Source organism: Lepus europaeus, chromosome 3 (genome assembly GCF_033115175.1).
Source record: "Lepus europaeus isolate LE1 chromosome 3, mLepTim1.pri, whole genome shotgun sequence".
NCBI lineage: Eukaryota > Metazoa > Chordata > Mammalia > Lagomorpha > Leporidae > Lepus > Lepus europaeus.
In genome coordinates, this window is record NC_084829.1 from 145,487,114 (window position 1) to 145,505,643 (window position 18,530).

General features: G+C 40.6%; 1 protein-coding gene across 5 annotated transcripts in view; it reads left to right on the forward strand.

The window, feature by feature from the left end:
- UTRN (utrophin) overlaps positions 1 to 18,530 on the forward strand; it is a 591,543-nt gene that overhangs the window by 450,425 nt on the left and 122,588 nt on the right. For all 5 annotated transcript variants that reach the window (XM_062186881.1, XM_062186876.1, XM_062186879.1 and 2 more), the window contains exon 54: positions 6,812 to 6,941. In XM_062186881.1, coding sequence (XP_062042865.1) covers positions 6,812 to 6,941 — 130 coding nt within the window. The remainder of the gene's footprint in view (positions 1 to 6,811; positions 6,942 to 18,530) is intronic.

Genomic DNA, 18,530 nt, shown 5'->3' on the forward strand with positions numbered 1-18,530 from the left:
TGCTCTCTTTGTATGTATAGTTAGGTTCTGTGGAGGATGTCAAATGACTCAAATCTGAGTCTTACCCAGGGAGAACTCACAGTTTAATGGGAGGGACAGATGCATGGTCATGGTGTACCAGGTCCAGCTGTGATGGAGGGAAGTGCTTGGGAAATACCAAGCGAGGGCATCCACCTTATTGTTGAACATTCTAACTATGTGGAATGAGTTGCTACTTTGCAAATGTGTGGGATGGAGACTAGAAGAGAAACAGATTACCTCACTTTTTTTTTTTGATAAAAAACATAATTATTTTATTGTTAACTTTATAGAAATATCATCCATATATTATAAAATTTACCTCTTTACAGTTCAGAGGTTTTTAGGTTATTCACAGAATAATGCAATCGTCAGTGCAATCTAGTTTTAAAGCATTTTCATTCCCCCTAAGGAGTCCTTGTATCCATGGCTGATCACTCCTCATCTCACCCCTGTGTCCCCCTGCTTGAAACAACGGCAAATCTACTTTGTCCCTCTGTAGACTTGTCCATTTGGGACATGCCATGGTAAATGGAATCATATACTATGAGAGTCATGTTTAGCTTCTTGCTACTTTCTCTGAGTATAGTGTTTTAAAAATTTTTCTATGTTGTAGAATGTATCAGTATTTGTACCTTTTTATTAGTGAATCAAATTTCATTGTATGAATATGCCACATTTTGTTTCTACTAGTTGATGCATATTTGAATTGTATCCATATTGTGGATATTATGAAGAATGCTGCTATGAATGTTCATGAACACATTAATATGTTTACCTTTAAAAATGTTTATTTAAAAGGCATAGTGTTGAAGGGTTCAGTGAAAGAGAGACAGACAGATACACAATTTGGTGATTCACTCCTCAAATACGCACAACAACTGGGGCGAGGGTGGACCAAAGTCAAGAACAAGGAAATCTACTAGATAAACCCAATTACTTGAGCCATCTCCTGCTAACTTCCTGTATTAGCCAGAAGCTGATATTGGAACCAGAGCTGGGACTTGAACCCAGGAACTCTGATATGGGATGCCGGCATCCCAAGTGTCATCTACCATGCCAAACACCTGCCCTGAGTAATCTGTTTCTTTTCTAATCTCTGTCTCCACCCATTGGTAAGGTAGCAGCTCATCCCATATCATTTTCAGTTCTCTTCAATATTTATGCACAGGTGGAATTGTTGGGTCATGTGGTAACTCTTCTTTAACATTTTGAGGAACTGCCAACCTGTTTTCTAAAGTGGCTGCATCATTCTACCTTCCCACCAACGATGCATGAGGGTTTCATATCCTTCAAATCCTCACCAATACTTGTTATTGTCTGGAAACAGAATTGCTTTGGATGAAAATATAAAGTCATTAAAATAGAAAAATTCCAATTAGATTATGTTATACTCATTTAAGGAGGCCCTTAAATGACATGTGATATTAGAATTTAAAGCTGTATATTCTTTGTAGCTCTGTATACAAAACAACTCATTGGAGTCTAATTGCCTTATCATTAATGTTCACCAGGTGGTTGGAAAATGCTGGTTTTCTTTTATGTCTAATTGAGAAGTAAAGGGTGGTGAAATGATTATATGCATAATGCTGTTGAAAATTAAATCTATTTCTGACATGCAATTAAATATAATTGAAATAGGACAAATTGAACAACAAAATTAAATTTGTAAAATAGATTATGAACAGATATTATTAAATATATGTTCTCTAGGATATTGGGTGAGGAGCTGGCATTGGGGCCATCCCACACATTTTTATTTACTTAGGGTGCTTCCAACGTGTGCATGCTTGTTGGCATATCAAAGGATTTCATGAGACATTCCCCAGCCGGCACCCTGTGCCGAGAGGATCTTTTTTATGAAGCATGAGAGTTTAATGTGGTCAGGAGGGAAAATAGATTCTCTAGTCCTGTGGGCCTTTCTTATACTCAGACTTGTTTTTTATGAATCTGGAAGACCTGACAATGATAATAATAATTAAAAAAGCTAATCTGAGAGACTGTTCCTTCCTCCCTCAATTTGTTCAGCTCTTCAGTGGCTTCCAGGGCCCATTATTGGTTGTTTCAGATGCATGTGAAGCCCACAGTCATCCATGAGCTGGCCTCTGCCTGAATCTTAAGCCACAGTTGCAAAGCTCCTGGGTGCTCAAGTGTCATTGGTTCCCTCCGTGTGCACACTGTGAACTCCCATATTCCACTTCCCTTCAGTTTCCTCTAGTGGAAGCACCCTTTACTCTCAACACTCCACTTAGGCACCATCTCCACCTGGAAGGGTTTCAGAACCTCCAAGACTCTGCTGCATCCCAGGCACATCCTTAATCTGGATGCTTTGTGTACTGCAGTGAGGGAACCACAAATGTCGCTGGCTTCACAGAAGCTACGTTTCATGAGAGAGCTTGGACATAATAATTGATATCCTGCCTTGCATAGCAGAAGATGTCAGACCCAGGAAGTTTAAGATGGGCAAGCAGAGTAATGGGATATAAAAGGACGAATGAATAGGATGAGTAGGCTTCATTGTGAAGACCTTCAAGGGGATAGGAGAATTTGTGATATGCATATCTGAGAAAAGAGGCAGGCAGACAGTCCAAGAAATGTCTCTATTGTAAGAGCATCCATGTTAATTGGTAAAATTCCAGCCATAAGGGAGTTTGATGGGTTATTTTTCCCAAGTGTCTTTTCCATAGACAAAAGCACAATATGTCCTGCATGTCAGGACCCAAAATATTTGAGCCATCATCTGCTTCCCAGGCACATTGGGAAGGAACTGAATTGGAAGCAGAGTAGCCAAGACTTGAACCAGCACTTGGATATGGGATACAGGAATCCCAAGCAGCAGCTTAACTCACTGCTCCAAGACACCCACCCCTTAACTTATCTTTTAATTCAATTTACTCACAAGCTTTCTGAAGTGCTCTTCAATTTCCATTTGGAGTTCTGTAGTTCTTAACATAGATCCAAGACCAATCTCCCCTTTACCCTCATCTTCCCCACACTCCTACCAAATGCTCATTGTATGGATTATTAGGAGTGCAGAATTCCCCATCAGGAAGATTGCACCCAGGTCCATTGGATCATGTCCTCCTTTTCCACCATGCAATCTGGGCTCCCTCTCTGTGGAATATACGCCCAGTAATGAGTTCTATTCCCAGAGGACCAACTCAGCTTCTGTTCTTTCTTCCCAGAGTCATACTCCTTTATTCTTCTCAGTTTCTTAAAAAAGTATATATTTTTTTATTTGTTTGAAAGGCAGAGTGACTGGGAAAGGGGTGGGGGAGGATGGGAGAGAAGGAGAAAGGGAAGGAGGAAGAGAGAGAGAGAGAAATCTTCCATCTGCTGGTTGACTCTCCAAATGTCTACCACAACCAGGCCTGGACCAGGCTGAAGTAAAGTGCCAAAAGCTCTGTTTCTGTCTCCAGCCTGAGTGGCAGGGACCCAAGCACTTGAGTCACCATCTGCTATCTTCCAGAGTTTGTATTAGCAGGAAGCTGGATCAGAAGCAGAGGCAGGACCCAAACCCTTGGCACTCCTTTATGGGATGCGGGCCTCCTAACCTTAACCTGCCACACTAAGTGTCAGTCTCTTATCTCAGGTTTTAATTTTCTTCCTTATCATTACTAATAGGTGTTTTCTTCTTTCTCTTTTGTGCTAAGTCTGTAAAGACTGAATTATTCCTCCTCTTTGATAAATCAGAGTGAAAATTGTTCAAACACCTTCACTTTCTCTTCTGCAACTTGCATTAAAGGGGTGCCTTCCTGGTACTTCTGTTCCCCAAAGGAGAAATCAGTCACAGCCCTTGCACACCATTGTAGGAAGCTTTGCCAGTTGCACACTCAGTGGGTACATTCAGTGGGTTTGGAGGATCAGTATTCTTGACCATGAAAATTTTAAAAGATAATATTGCTCTCACTGTTTTCACTGTTGTTTTTTAAAAGAATTGTTTTCATTTATTTGAAAGGTAAAGGGACAGAGGGAGGGAGGGAGGGAGTGACAGAGAAAGAGAGAGAGAGAGAGGAAGAGAGAGAGAGAGAGAGAGAGAGAGTTCTTTCATCTACTAATTTACACCCTAAATGGCCACAAGAGATGGCACTGGGTCAGGCTGAAGCCAAGAGCTTGGAACTCCATCAAGGTCTCCCATGTGGGTGCAGAGGTCCAAGCACATAGGTCAACTTCCATTGCTTTCCCAAGCACTTTAGCAGGGAGCTGAATTAGAAATGGAGAACTGGGACTGGCTATGTGGCATAGCAGGTAAGGCCGCTGTCTCCAGTGCTGGCATCCCATATGGGCACCGGTTTGGGCCCCGGATGCTCCACTTCTGATGCAGCTCTCTGCTCTGGCCTGGGAAAGCAGTGGAAGATGGCCCAAGTTCTTGGGCCCCTGCACCCACTGGAAGACCCGGAAAAAGCTCCTGGCTCCTAGCTTCAGATTGGCGCAACTCCAGCTGTTGTAGCCAGTTGGAGGAGTGAACCAGCAGATGGAAGACCCCCGCCCCCCTGCCTCTCCTTTTCTCTCTGTGTAACTCTGATTTTCAAATAAATAAATAAATCTTTAAAAATAAAAGATGGGGGGCCGGTGCTGTGGCGCAGTGTGTTGAAGTGTTGGCATCCCATACAGACACTGGTTCTAGTTCTGGCTGCTCCTCTTCCGATCCAGTTCTCTACAATGGCTTGGGATAGCAGTAGAAAATGGCCCAAGTCCTTGGGCCCCTGTACCCACATGGGAGACCTGGAGGTGGCTCCTGGCTCCTGGCTTTGGATCGGCACAACTCCAGCTGTTGTGGCCATCTGGGAAGTGAACCAGAGGATGGAAGACTTCTCTCTCTGTCTCTCCCTCTCTCTTTCAAATAAATAAAATAAATCTTTTTTTTTTTTTTTTTAAAGAAAGAAATGTAGCATCCAGGACTCAAACCAGTAGTATGCTAGTGTCATATCTAGTGGCTTAATTTGCTTTGTCACACTGCCAGCCCCTTCACTGCTATTTTTAAGCAACATGATTTTTCATATCATTATTTTATATTTCCAGGTGGTTTTGAAAGTAAATTCTTCCTCTGGCAACCTGATAATCTCAGTTAAAGGAAGAATTAGCTCAAGATCAATTTATATATATACGTATATTTCTATATTACAAATCTATTTTTTCCATTGTTCTTGTGTCTCTTATTTCCATGTATCAGAAACTTTAAATATCAGAAGATAATCTTTTCACTCCCTGAAATTTCACACCCAGGAACTTCTTCAGAAGCTGCCTCTTTTCAATGAAAGAAGATGGAGTGTTTGTCCCCTCGTCTCTGACGATATCATCCCTTACTGCTCACTGGGGAGAACCGATCTGGGAATGCTGTTGACTTGTGCTTGCTTCACAGTCAGCCCTTGGTTATATATGTGTTGCACGGAAGAACACATAAATGAAACCAGATCTTACAGAATGTTTTGTTTCATGCCGTGTCCTCTACTTTGTTATATATCTTAATTGGAGATTGTTGGGTTCTTTTTATGGGAGTGTCATTTTTTAATCAAAGTAATAGATTACACATAGCTTGAAATTCATCAATATCTTCAGTGCTTATTACCAAAAACAATATTCTGTCACTCTAGCTTCCCCTACTCCTTGTCAGTTTTCATCCCTCCCCATCTATGATTTCATTGCCAGTGGGTCTTTGGTGTTTAGTTTCCTCTTTTTACATCAGATGATTACTCTGGTATTTCGTGTGTGTGTGTGTGTGTGTGTGATTTTACTTTGTGTCAACTGTGGAGGATGAGACTACCTTGTCATTCAGCATGACTTTGTCAAATGCTATTAAAAATTAGTAACATTCAGAAGGAATGATTTTATTGTTTCTAAAATACCATTAGAGTGAAATATTTTAGAAAATTTTGAAAGACAAACTTTTCATTACATGTTGCCAGGGAACTGTACTAAAAGTAAAATATTAGAGCTAATAGGTGTTTAAATGTGTAATTTAAAAAAGATAACAACATTAACCACAATTTTGATTTAGCCACAACATTAAAATATAGCCCAGGGGAAAAAAAAATCTTCATTTACTCTTATCTTGCACTAAATGGGTTTTGTTGTTTTTAAACCCTACTCAATTAAAGTCTTAATCATAGAACATTTTTAGGTGCAGGGGTGAAAGTTTAGCTCTACTTAAAAGAACAAATGTGCAAAAGACAAACTGTTCTGAGAATCATAGATTTGCATGAAAAAGCCTCACAAGGGAAAAATAGTAATTGCCTCAGCAAGAGCGATGGAACATATTTTAAGATAATTGGAGACTGTCTTTTATGTGTTCTCTTTGCTTTAGTTTTGATTTCTTGTGCTTTAATTTGTTTCTATCTCTAATTTTTTTCTTAGTGTATGCTAAAGAATCTAAAACACTTCTGAGGATCTCATTACTGCTTGTGAAATTACCCTCTCTGTACCATTGGATGCAATTTTTTTGTCACTCTTAAAAGAAAAAAGTGTCTTAACAGGCTGTTTTAACAATCTGACATTAGTAAAAACCCTAAAAGTACATCTTATGTAAGTTCAAATACACTCTAATAATTTCCCTTAGGTGAAGATTTTAAAGTTGCTTCTTTTCACTATTTTAATGTTTAAGTCTTATATGAATCACATGTTTACTTTTATTTGTATTTCTTATAAAATGTACACTTTCGCTTCTAATTTAGCTTAAATGCTGATTGTGAATCATTCCCTTGGCAAGTGTTGTCAGAAGTTGTCCAGTGGAAGATCTGCCATTATTTGGTGAACACATGAGTTACAAGCCCTGCTTTTGTTTCTCCTTGCACAGGCACTGAGACGTGAGTTAAAGGAGAAGGAATATTCTGTCCTGAATGCTGTAGACCAAGCTCGAGTTTTCCTGGCTGATCAGCCAATTGAGGCCCCTGAAGAACCAAGAAGAAATCTACAATCAAAAACAGGTGAGAATGATTTCGTTACCATCATAACACAACACGTTTGAGGGAAATAAAAACTACAATACAGTTACTCACAGCATTTCCAGTCTAATATTTAGAACTTTTTAAGTGTTACTTTCATCAAGTAGTCATGATGTAACAATCTAGATTCTTAAATTAACAAAATGAGATCGCAGTATGCTTCAGTATCATTGTTTTTAAATGGAATTTCCTGCAGAACAATGCATGTACCTAAAAAGCTTACTATTAAAATAATGCCTCTCAGGTACAGAAATTTGTATTTCTTATCTTGAAACAAATCACCTAAGAAAACTGCAAGTAGAATAAAGTTATTAAAAGTACAATTATAGTTGTATAAAATATTTAAATATCTATAAAGATTTTTTAAGCTTCTGTTAAAATGAGACACTAAAATGCCTTTCTTTTACAAGCTGGCAATAGCATTTGTGTAATTTAAAGTAACGCCCTATAGCATTTATGTACTTTATCCTAAAATTGAAGCAGTAACTACCTTACTAGCAAATATAATGTATCATTTAATAAATTCAAGAAAAATTTATAGTGAATTTTGGGATATATGTCTTTATTCTGGTTTCTCCATTATTGAAAATAAAAGAATTCCAATGTATTTTTAAGAATGAAATTGCCATTCAAAGTATTTTTCCAGCATTCACTTCACATAGTAAAAGCAAACCTAAAGGGTTGCCTCATGGTGCGTCCAGCAGTGCAAATCATGACCAGTTATTACTTGTAAGGGAAGCACAGTTAGAAAAGTCTTTCTTCCACTGTAGCTGGCACTGAGTAAAACAGATAGCCATTTTTCTGCTGAGCCCTAGCAACAAAGCTCCTCTTCAGTCCGAGTAGATTTCCCATCAAGGCCCTAACTTTTCTTGCCCTTTTGAACGTGGTTATATGTGTGCTACCTACACACACACACACACACACATGCACTCAGGGTGCACTTAATATCTCAACTGGCATTCATTTTTTTCTGATAGTGGTATCAATGTCTTTCTTGTTAGCCCACTGGGGACCTATATCATTATGGATTCTTCTACCTTTCATCAAACCCAATATTCTGCAAAGTACTCTTAATTGTGAGTTCTTTGAAGAAGTGTTTCTTTGAATACTGTGTTATATATGTTTTCCTTAGACACATGATACGTGTGTAGCCAACATGCATGTGTGTGTGTAATACAAAGACTCCAGTTAATGTCAGATTCTCATTCTTTCTTGTATTGGCCTGTTGGCATCACTTGCCACATTACATTGTTCTGCGCCCTGAGTATGACTTGCAGTATTTGCTCGTGTATTCTGTCTCCTCCATTTTTGTCTGTTCTTGTTGAGTGAATTTTACCATAGAATCGTATTCATGTTCCTCCCCGATTAAAGACCATCACTGATTTTCCATGGCATACTAGAAAAATTCCTGGCTTTGGCACTGATATTTATACATCTCTATAATCAGAGTTTTCCTAATTTTTCAACCTATTTCTTTTTTAAGACCATTTTCATAGTTCTATAGCCAGTGTATTCTATCTGTATCTTTGAGTGATCTTACAACTGTCTGAAATGGCTGTGATACATTCCCTTCCTCTATTTTTTGAGTTCTTCTCCAAAGAGTACTTTAAATGTGCTTACGGGCTGGAGCTGTGGTGCAGAGGGTTAAGCAGGTCTCTAGAGCACCAACATCCCATATGGGTGCCAGTTCAAGTCCTGGTTGCTCCACTTCCAATCCAATTCCCTGCTAAGGTACCTGAGAAAGCAGCAGCAGATGACCCAAGTGCTTAGGTTCCTGAACCCACGTGGGAGACCTGGATGAAGCTCCTGGTTCCTGGCTTCAGCCTGACCCAGCCCTGGCTGTTGCAGCCATTTGGGGAATGAACCAGCAGATGGTAGATCTATTCCCTGCCTTCTCTTCCTCTTTCTCTATAATTCTGACTTTCAAATAAATAAATCTTTAAAAAAAGATTGCTTATGTCTCTAACATGAAATCTTAAAATGAGTAAGAACCTTAAGCAGGAACCAGTCCAAGCCTAATGACTTTACAGATGAGAAAACTGAAGTCTACTGAGGAGAGGTGACCTGTTGAGGGGCCAGTGCAGTCCTCTTTGATACCTAACGTACAAACATTCTTCAAAAACTCCATGAAAGACAGATTTAAAAGATAAGTTTACATTGGTGCGAAAAAAAATTTGGAATCTGTATATATACAAGGTCTTCAAAAAGTATATGAAAGTGTATATTATGGAAAACTGCATGGATTTAAAAAATCCTTTGGAAGGGTTGCTGCATCAGAACTTACTTTTTTTCTCAAAATCTGGAGTCAATATAGTATAACTAGATTGGAGGAAATGATTCGATAAATAGTGGAAATGAGTAATTGAATTATTGATTTTTAAGATGAAATGGAAACATACACTAAATTTTCTATATACATAAGTGATCAAGATGTATGGTTTTCCTTTCCTGTATCTATTGTCAAACCTGTTTCCTCTCCTGTCGCCGTGAATCTGCCTTTTCTGCCATTTTTGCATCTTGCTTCATGCAACTCCTTCCTCTGGACTGCATAGGCCAATATCCTTTGGGACACTCTTGGGCCCAATCCATTCCAGCCACAAATCTTGTTATTGCTGCATTCAAAATATACCGAGTCTGGACTTTTTGACCATCTCCAACATCATTACTTCTCATTGGAATCATTGCAAGTTCCTTCAGCTCATCCCCCAGCTCTGCCTGCCCCTTTTAAAAGGCAGCAGCCATCATAAGCATTTGAAAACTACAAATCATATCATGTCACTTCTCTGCTGCACGCCTCCACAGGCTCTGTGCCTCAGAGAAGTCAGATTCTGTGGCATAGCTCACAGGCTGTCTGCCAGCTGGCTCCGTGCTACCTCTCTGACCTGGGCTCCTGTTACTCTCCCTCCTGTTCTCCCTTCTCTGGTCCCTCTGGCCTTCTGTGGTCTCATTTACAGGCCTTGGCCCCAAATCCTCCCTGCCTGGGTGCTCCTCCTCTGGGTGCCTGTGTGGTGCTCCCAAAGTCCATCATGACTTTATCCAAGGCCATCTCTTCGCTGAGGCCTTCTCCAAGCATCCTCTGCCTCAAAGTTCGGTGCTTCTTATCTCCTTTTCCTATCTTTCCTCGTATTTAGTGCCCCACACGCTCTATTAAGTTATTTACCTGTTCACTTTAGGAATTATCTCTTGCTCTCACTGCCAACCCTATGTAAACTCCAGTAGTGTATTTTGTAATATGTAGAATGCCACCTGCTCTACAGTAGGTTTTTACTACATAGTTGTTGAAGGAGTGGGTGTGTCCACTGAGCATCGTCAGGGATAGAGCAGTGTGAGACCTGTATTCTTGAGAGTTTCAATGTATTTGCAAATCAAAACTAGCACACAGGGGTGAGAACGTAGATCATACAAAAATGTACATACCCAGGCAGTCAGCTGTGCCCTGAAGCTTCCATGCATATGGGAATTCCCCCAAAACCCTGCCCAAAAGCAAAAAATAATGGCTTTGAGGGTGAAGCGTCAAGGTTTGTTCCTGACTCATCGTAGGGTAAGGGTAGGAAGTGATCAGGTTCAGTGGAAAGAGACATTCAGCTCAGTCGTGAGAAGCAGAGTGTTGGAGAAAGTCAGGTAGAGCATCCAGCCTGGAGGCCGAAGCTTGTGGCTGGATGAGAAGGTGAGGAGGAGGAGCATGCTAGCATCCATGCTGTGAGATTCAATCACAGAGAACCTGACTACCAGGCAGGACAGTTGGACATCACTCAGAAAGACAGACAGCACGAGGATGGTTTCATTGTTATACCTGGGGGAAAAATAACTTCACTTGTGTCACCTTATCCAATTGAAGTTGACCTTGAATCTGTGTGTATTTTCTGTTTTCCTTCTTGCTTCCCTTGGTCTTCGCAAAGGGGAAACATAACAAATTTCTTTAGAGTAGGTGAGAAGTGTTGTTATATCACTAAATCGTAGTTTCATTTTAATACAGATTCTTCTCAGGGGTCATTTAAAGATTTATTTATTTTATTTATTTGAAAGGCAGAGCTAGAGAGAGAAAGAGAGAGAGAGAGAGAGAGAGAGAGAGAGAGAGAATCTTCCATCCACTGGTTCACTCCCCAAGTGGCTGCAACAGCCAGGACTGGGTCAGGCAAAAGCCAGGAGCCAGGAGCTCTCTCTAGGTCTCCCACGTGGGTGCAGGGGCCCACCCAGTTGAGTCATCTTCCGCTGCTTTTCCAAGTACATAAGCAGGGAGTTGGATTGTAAGTGGAGCAGCCAGGACTAGAATGGACTCCCATATGGGATGCTGGTATTACAGGTGGAGGCTTAACCCATTATGCCACAACGCTGGCCCCTCAGAAGTCATATAAAGGGTTAAAGTATTGCTTTCTGAATTCTTGTTTATTCAGGAAATTTCTCACTTCCACATTCAAAATCTGCAGTTGGAGGCCAAGGGAAAAAACACATTGATTTAGCTCTGTGGGGATTTTTGTTTTGTTTTATCATTGGTGATTTTCATACTCTCTCCTTTCCTGATATTATTTTCTATGATGTGAGTTGATTTTACCTGCTGTTAAAAGTAAATGAAAGAAAATGATCCATAATAGCTTTTATGCTTTTGTTGTTTACTCTGACCTATGTACAGCTGCTGTCAGAAACAGAGAGCATTTGAACATTGGTTATCCTATGGTGATGCTAAAGTACTCAGTGTGAGAGCAGGGGAGACCCTGCGGTGATTTTTGTCAGATGTTTGACTACGTCTGTGCACACGATGCCATAGGGTATCAGGATGGACCCATCTCTTTACTTTTAAGTAACTATTTCCAGAAAACCCCATTTTCTTCATCATTTCTCTATCCAATGCCTACCTTTTTTCCTCCTAGTTTTTATTTATTTATTTTTTTTATATTTGAAAGAGAGAAGGGTAGAGAGAGAGAGAAAGAGAGAGAGAGAGAGAGGTCTTTTACCCACTGCTTCACTAACCATGTTTCTTCAACAGCCAGAGCCGAGCCAGTTAGGAGACAGAAACCCAGAAGGGCGTCAGGGAACCAAGTACTTGAGCCATCACCTGCTGCTTCCCAGGTGTGCATTAACAGGAAGTTGGAACTAGAAGTGGAGCCAGGACTTGAACCCAGATACTCTGATATGGGATGTGGGTGTTCCAAGTGGTATCTTAACTGCTGTGCCAAATGCCCACTCCCCTGGCTTGTAAAAAACATTTTTCCTATTATCAATTATCTCATAGTGTTGTATGTACATTTTTTAAATATTCAGAAAAATCTATTATGGCTTTACATTGGGTCCTATTTTTTTTGTTTGTTTGTTTGTTGCTAGATGTTTTTCAATATCCTCTTAGCTAGTATCTCTCTCCATGAATGTAGACATTACAATGAAATTTCAAAAGCACAGACCTGGCATTTGTTCTCCTGGTTGAAAACTCCCAGTAGCCCCTGGCAGGGGATCCAAGCTCCTGGCCCAGGCACAGAAGGTGGCACTGTGATTTGGCCTCAGTTTATCTGTCTGGCCCCATCTCATGCCTCTCTGTGCTCCACACTTGGAGCAACTCAGGGAGTGGTTTAATGGTTCTACAGGGAATGGTTTTGCTGGCCTTTGTCCTGCTGCCCATTCTGGTTTTTCTGCCTTAGCTGCCCCCTCGCTGGTGTTCAGGTCTTTTCCTTGTCTGCCTGCGCAGCTCCTGTTTACCCTGCCTGGCTCTGCCCGGGGCTTCCTGTCTCCCTGGACGCTTCTCCTTTCCCTTCTTTCTCCCCTGATACCTGGCAGGGGACGCTCAGCCCTCCTCGTTTCTTCATGACTCTTCTCATTAGCAGGGAATCTGAGAGTGTAAAAAATGATCTGAGAAAGTAGATAAGTATTTTATGGAAAATAGCTGTGTAGCTTCTATTCTTAACTCACCGGGAAGCCACTCAGCGAATTTATTAGATGTTTTCACTCTTACTTTTGACGATGTGTAACAAGTGAACTTGATGTCCAGTGAGTTATGGATAAGTAGCAAAATGGAAGTGACAAGGCGGGGAGAAGTTGACACGGAAGTTTTTCTGAGGCCTGGGCATTTGGCCCAGCAGTTAAGATGCCCACATCAGAGTGTCTGGGTTCAGTTCCTAACCCCAGCTCATAGCTCCAGCTTCCTTCCGGTCCAGACCCTGGGAGTCAGTACTTGGGTTGTTGCCCTACAAGGAGAGACCTGTATTGTGTTCCGAGCTCTTGGCTCAGCCTTGGCCCAGCCCTGGATTTGCAGACATTGGAGAAATGAACCAGCAGATAGGACTTTGTTCTCTCTCTCTCTCTGTCTCTCTCATATAGCTCTCTCTCTGCCCCTCATATGAATAAAAATAATTTTTAAAGATTTATTTTTATTTATTTGGAAGGTGGAGTTTCAGAGGCATAGAGAGAGAGAGAGAGAGGTCTTCCATCTGCTGGTTCACTCCCCAAATGGCCACAACAGCTGGAGCTGGGCTGATCCGAAGCCAGGAGCCTGGAGTTTCTTCTGGGTCTCCCACACAGGACTCAAGGATTTGAGCCATCTTCCCCTGCTTTCTCAGGCCATAGTAGAGAGCTATATCAGAAGTGGAGCAGCTGGGATTCAAACCAGCAACCATATGGGACGATAGCACTACAGGTGGTGGCTTTACCAGCTAGGCCACATCACTGGCCCCATAAAAAATAATTTTACAAATTAAACAAAACAGACAAAACTGGCACTCTGATAATGAAGAGAATAGTCTGGAATTTTTTATACTAAAATAAAAAAACTATAAACTATGATTTATTTTTTAAAGGCAGAATATAAATCAGTAAAGAAAAGTCATAGGAATTAAACTGTATTTCAGTAAAGTTTCTTCCAAAATAGTAATCATAAAAATAGTGCTAAGTGGGTAAAATGTAGCTATATGGAAAACTCAGCTACCCAGAATAACTCATTCTGCCTGGAAATGGTTATTAAGCAAATAGGATTCTAACTGAGCTAAAATTATATGAGTAATTATAGAAAATCTGCGAAGTTCTCAACTTTGTCAATTGTCACCTTATCTTCTTGGAACTGGAGCAATAGGAAATACTTAATTTGATTTAACCTGTATTAGGACAATATACAATTTTTCCTTTTAATGCGGTTAAACTGTTTTTATTTGATTTTAATTGCTCAGTCTCTATTTGCTGAAAAGTAGAGAGTAGAAGGGTGACTCTTTCGTAAGCACACTTCCCAGATTACCTTCGTGTTCATTCTTGGAACTGTCCTTTTTTTGGGCAGATCATATGCTGCCCAAGGTCATTCAGCTCATAAAGGGCAGAGGCAGTCATGGGGCACCAGGCTTCAATGTCAGTGACCTTCCCTAACCACTGGGTTTCTGGTTGGCTTTTCTCTCATCCCTCCAGATCTCCTCTGTCTGCTCTTTGAGGGAACATCTGGCCACTGACCTGCTAGCTCCTCCTTGACTAGGAAGAGTCTCTCCTCTCTTTTTCTTTAAAGTTATTTGAAAGGCAGAGAGAGAAGGTGAGAGAAAGAAAACCATCTTCCATCTGCTGCTTTAATTCCCGAGCTCCCACACCGCCAGGATGGAGCCAGGCTGAGCATTGCACACACATTTCTTGGTTTCTCACTTGTCCTCCCAACCTCCCCTTGCTGTTCTCAGTCCCAGATCTGAATTCCTATGAAAACCACTCTGCTGCATCATGAAGCCGTGCCACACATCTGTGGGACTCACAGTCACAGGCAGTCTTAGCACCCTCCTACCTCCAAACCTCTGGAGTTCATCAGGCAACAACTGTGTCTTCTCACCTGTTTGTTCTCTTTGGTGTAGGTTAACAGTCAGATTTGCACTAGAGAGTTTTTGTGCCTTCTTTCTTTGTCCCTGTCTCCACACCACACACAGATGCAGGTAGGCAGGCCGGCACGTGCATGCACACATCCCTCCCCCAACACGCACGTGTTTTATGATGTGAGGTTATGCTATCAATCACCAAATAAAACTGCTAACAATTTTATAGGATGTTTCTTTTCGGAAGCATTTTTAACAGTATACAATTTATTGTCTGTATAAGAAAAACACATATTTTGCTTTTGAGCTTTTTTAAAGAAAAAAAAAATGTTGAGTTGAAATGTTGGGTACAGCTTTTAAGATGCTACTTGAGACTCTTGCATCCCAAGTTAGAAAACCTGGGTCCAAATCCTGGATTAAGCTCCTAACTTCCTGCTAGGTGATGCCTCAATTGCTAGTAGATTGAGTTCCCAGCTCCTGGCTTTGGCCTGACCCAGGCCCCACCCTTGTGGGTATCTCAGTAGTAAACTAGCAGATAGAAGATCCGGCTCTCTCTGACTTCCAAATACATAACATTTTTTTTTTTTTTGACAGGCAGAGTGGATAGTGAGAGAGAGAGACAGAGAGAAAGGTCTTCCTTTTTGCCGTTGGTTCACCCTCCAATGGCCACTGCGGCCGGCGCATCGTGCTGATCCGAAGACAGGAGCCAGGTGTTTCTCCTGGTCTCCCATGCAGGTGCAGGGCCCAAGCACTTGGGCCATCCTCCACTGCCTTCCCGGGCCATAGCAGAGAGCTGGCCTGGAAGAGGGGCAACCGGGATAGAATCCGGCGCCCAACTGGGACTAGAACCCGGTGTGCCGGCGCCGCAAGGTGGAGGATTAGCCTGTTAAGCCACGGCACCGGCCAAATACATAACATCTTAAAAATTAAAACGAAAGATTTCAAAGTTTTGTTCATAAATTTCCCCACGAATCTTCCATAACAATCATTCTAATTAAAACCTAATTACTACTACAATTATTTTATCGAGGCTGTGTAAACAGCATTTCTGTTTCGGCCTGATGCAGTCAATTTTGCTTCACTGAAATTATTTCAATTGTAGTCTAGAAAGCAAACAGTGTGTATTGTTATGTATATATGTATATACAAACACAACTTTACCTCATTGCATATGAATGTTTAATAATCATCTTTTCAGATGAAAAGGTGTGCATGGAGTCATGTTTCCTCTTGGATGCTTTGACAGCTATGTGAATTTAGTAGTATTTAATATTTTAACTCAGAGCGTACTGTTTTCTTTTAATTATTAAATTTTTCACAATATCTTAGAATGGCAAATATTAGTAATATTTCTCTTTTTTGGTAAAGTTTCATTTATTTTAGGATATAACAAAGAAGTAATAAATAAATAATTTCAGTCCACTAAGTCAATCTATTGCATGTCAGTATTAGCAAAGGTGAACAAATAAAATCTCATCATCATTACATGAATGAAAATATGAAATTATCAAATGATTTAATAGAAATTACTTTTATGCCAACTTTCAGTATAACTTAAGGTACAACATTATTTTTTTATGTTTAATAAAATAAGATCAAGTTACCCAACACAAATAATTAGTCTTGTGAAACTAACAGGTGTTTCTTCCCTGGGCTTTCTTTGTTTTCCGAATAACAGCTTTGTTAATTAGAACCTCATTCAGGGTAAATGAGAGACAGTGAGCTTCCACGGATTCAGGCAGGAGTGAAATTATTGTTCCCATAACCAAGCCACAGCAAGGGCAGGGATGCGGTTGGCCCCAGGGCCTGGAATGCCACCCTGAAGCCTTCCCTTTGCGTTTGCCTCTTTCTACAAGGTTTCATTGGCTTAGCCTTCCTCTGACTTTCTCTCACCACCTCGTGCCAGGGAAGAATAGAGGGCTCCTCTTCACATCCAGAATGTCCCAGGAGACAGTGCTGATTGACTGCAGTTGATTAATTTGAGATACAGGGTCTGCTGAGATTGGCAGACCCCTTTATAAATATGATGCTCAATAGAGCAAAACTCAATCCTAGATTTTCTGTTACTAGAATTGAATTGCACTGGTTGAGTGATCTTGAAAGAATAGAAGTTTATTTGGTCATCGTCTGGAGGCTGAATTCAGGGTCTAGTGGCTGTTCATGGCTGCTGGGGCCTCGCAGGGTCCCAGGCAGCACACAGCAGCATGTGCTGAGACAGAGGGACTTAGCTTAGGTCTCTTATCTCCTTAGAGAACCACAGCCCCTTTGGATTAGGGTCCCACCTCTATGGCCCTATTTATTGTTAACTACCTCCCACACATCCCACCTCCAAAATCTGTGGTCAGATTAACTTTCTTTCCTCTTCATATCTCATTAAATTTGGACCTGAGTTTTGGTGGCAGCACTCACACCATAGTGACAAGGGAGGTGAGAAATGTTGGTAACCATATGGGTTCCCCCCAAGCCAGCATTTTTCTGATGCTGACAGTGTGCCAGACGTGGCACCAAGTTTCTCACATGCCTTGCTTCACTGAATGCTCACAACAGTTCTTTGAGGTGTGAGTACTAGTGCTGCCCATTTCACAGATGAGGAAACAGGCTTTGCAACAGTAGAAGCGTGAACCAAAGCTTACATCACTAAACTGTGCTCTTAACCATCATAGAGTACTACAATTGCAGCTGTTTCAATAATTATCAGTGTTTCTGGATACTCAATAAGAACAGGATTTTATTTTCCATATCCATTTACTTTTAAAGACTGTGCAAACGTTAAATGTATTGATAAATCTTTGCTCTTCCCTTCACTGTTGCTTTTGCTTTAGTGAATATATAACACGCTGCTTTATGGACTTACATCCCCGTTCACTGATTTACTACCACTGAAGGAGAAGGTGCTTAGGCAATATTACACTGTGTCATTTTAATTTTCATATAAAAACTTGAAATATAAGTAATTGCTTTCAGGTCTACATACCACAGCAATAATTTAATTAGCTTTTCAAGTCCAAATTAGATTAGTAAAGTTGTAATGCATGAAAAAGCACAGAAAATTATAATGTTACCTTTTTTCCAGTGTCCTTAACCATCGAGCAATAATTTGATCTTCTCAAATTAATGTTCAGTCATATTTGTGTGGATGTTACGAATCTAGTCTTGACTTTTCTGAACTATTATGAGTCTGCTGAGGAAGCCTATAAATTGTCTAAAATTGGAAAAACTTTTTTCGTGCTGATGCATACCATAATAGTTCCATTTAAATATACAAATCAATAATCCTGAAGTTAGAGGTTAGTTTGATAGCCACAACATTTTAAATTAATTGTCTACCATCTGGTACGTTCTCTAATCAGTGTTTCAACCATCCATAAATCACATGTGCCTCAGAAGAAAGATGGAAATAATTTACATGTATGAATTCTACTGTGATCTGCACCTGGGATGTCACTTTCCAGTTTCAGTATAGAGGGTGAGAGGGTACTGAACTCTTTGGTTGTAGTGGTATGCTTTTTAAAATTATTATTTGTTGTTGTTTCTCATCAGAAAGCTGGAATCTTCTGAATGTATTGGAGGTTTTGGATTTATGTAAAAAATGCAATCCTGGCCAAAGCACCAGTGTTCCTCTTCAGTTAAACGCCTCACTTGTTTTGGCAATAGCTAAACCTATGCTACACCTATGTCCTTTTATCAGAATGACTAACTTTGGGTAGAAAACATATGACTTGTTTGTAGCTTTATCGATCAACTACTGTGTTTCTCCAGGAAGCAGCCTGGTGAGAGAGATGGGCAGTAGTGTGGCCAGACAAGAAAGACT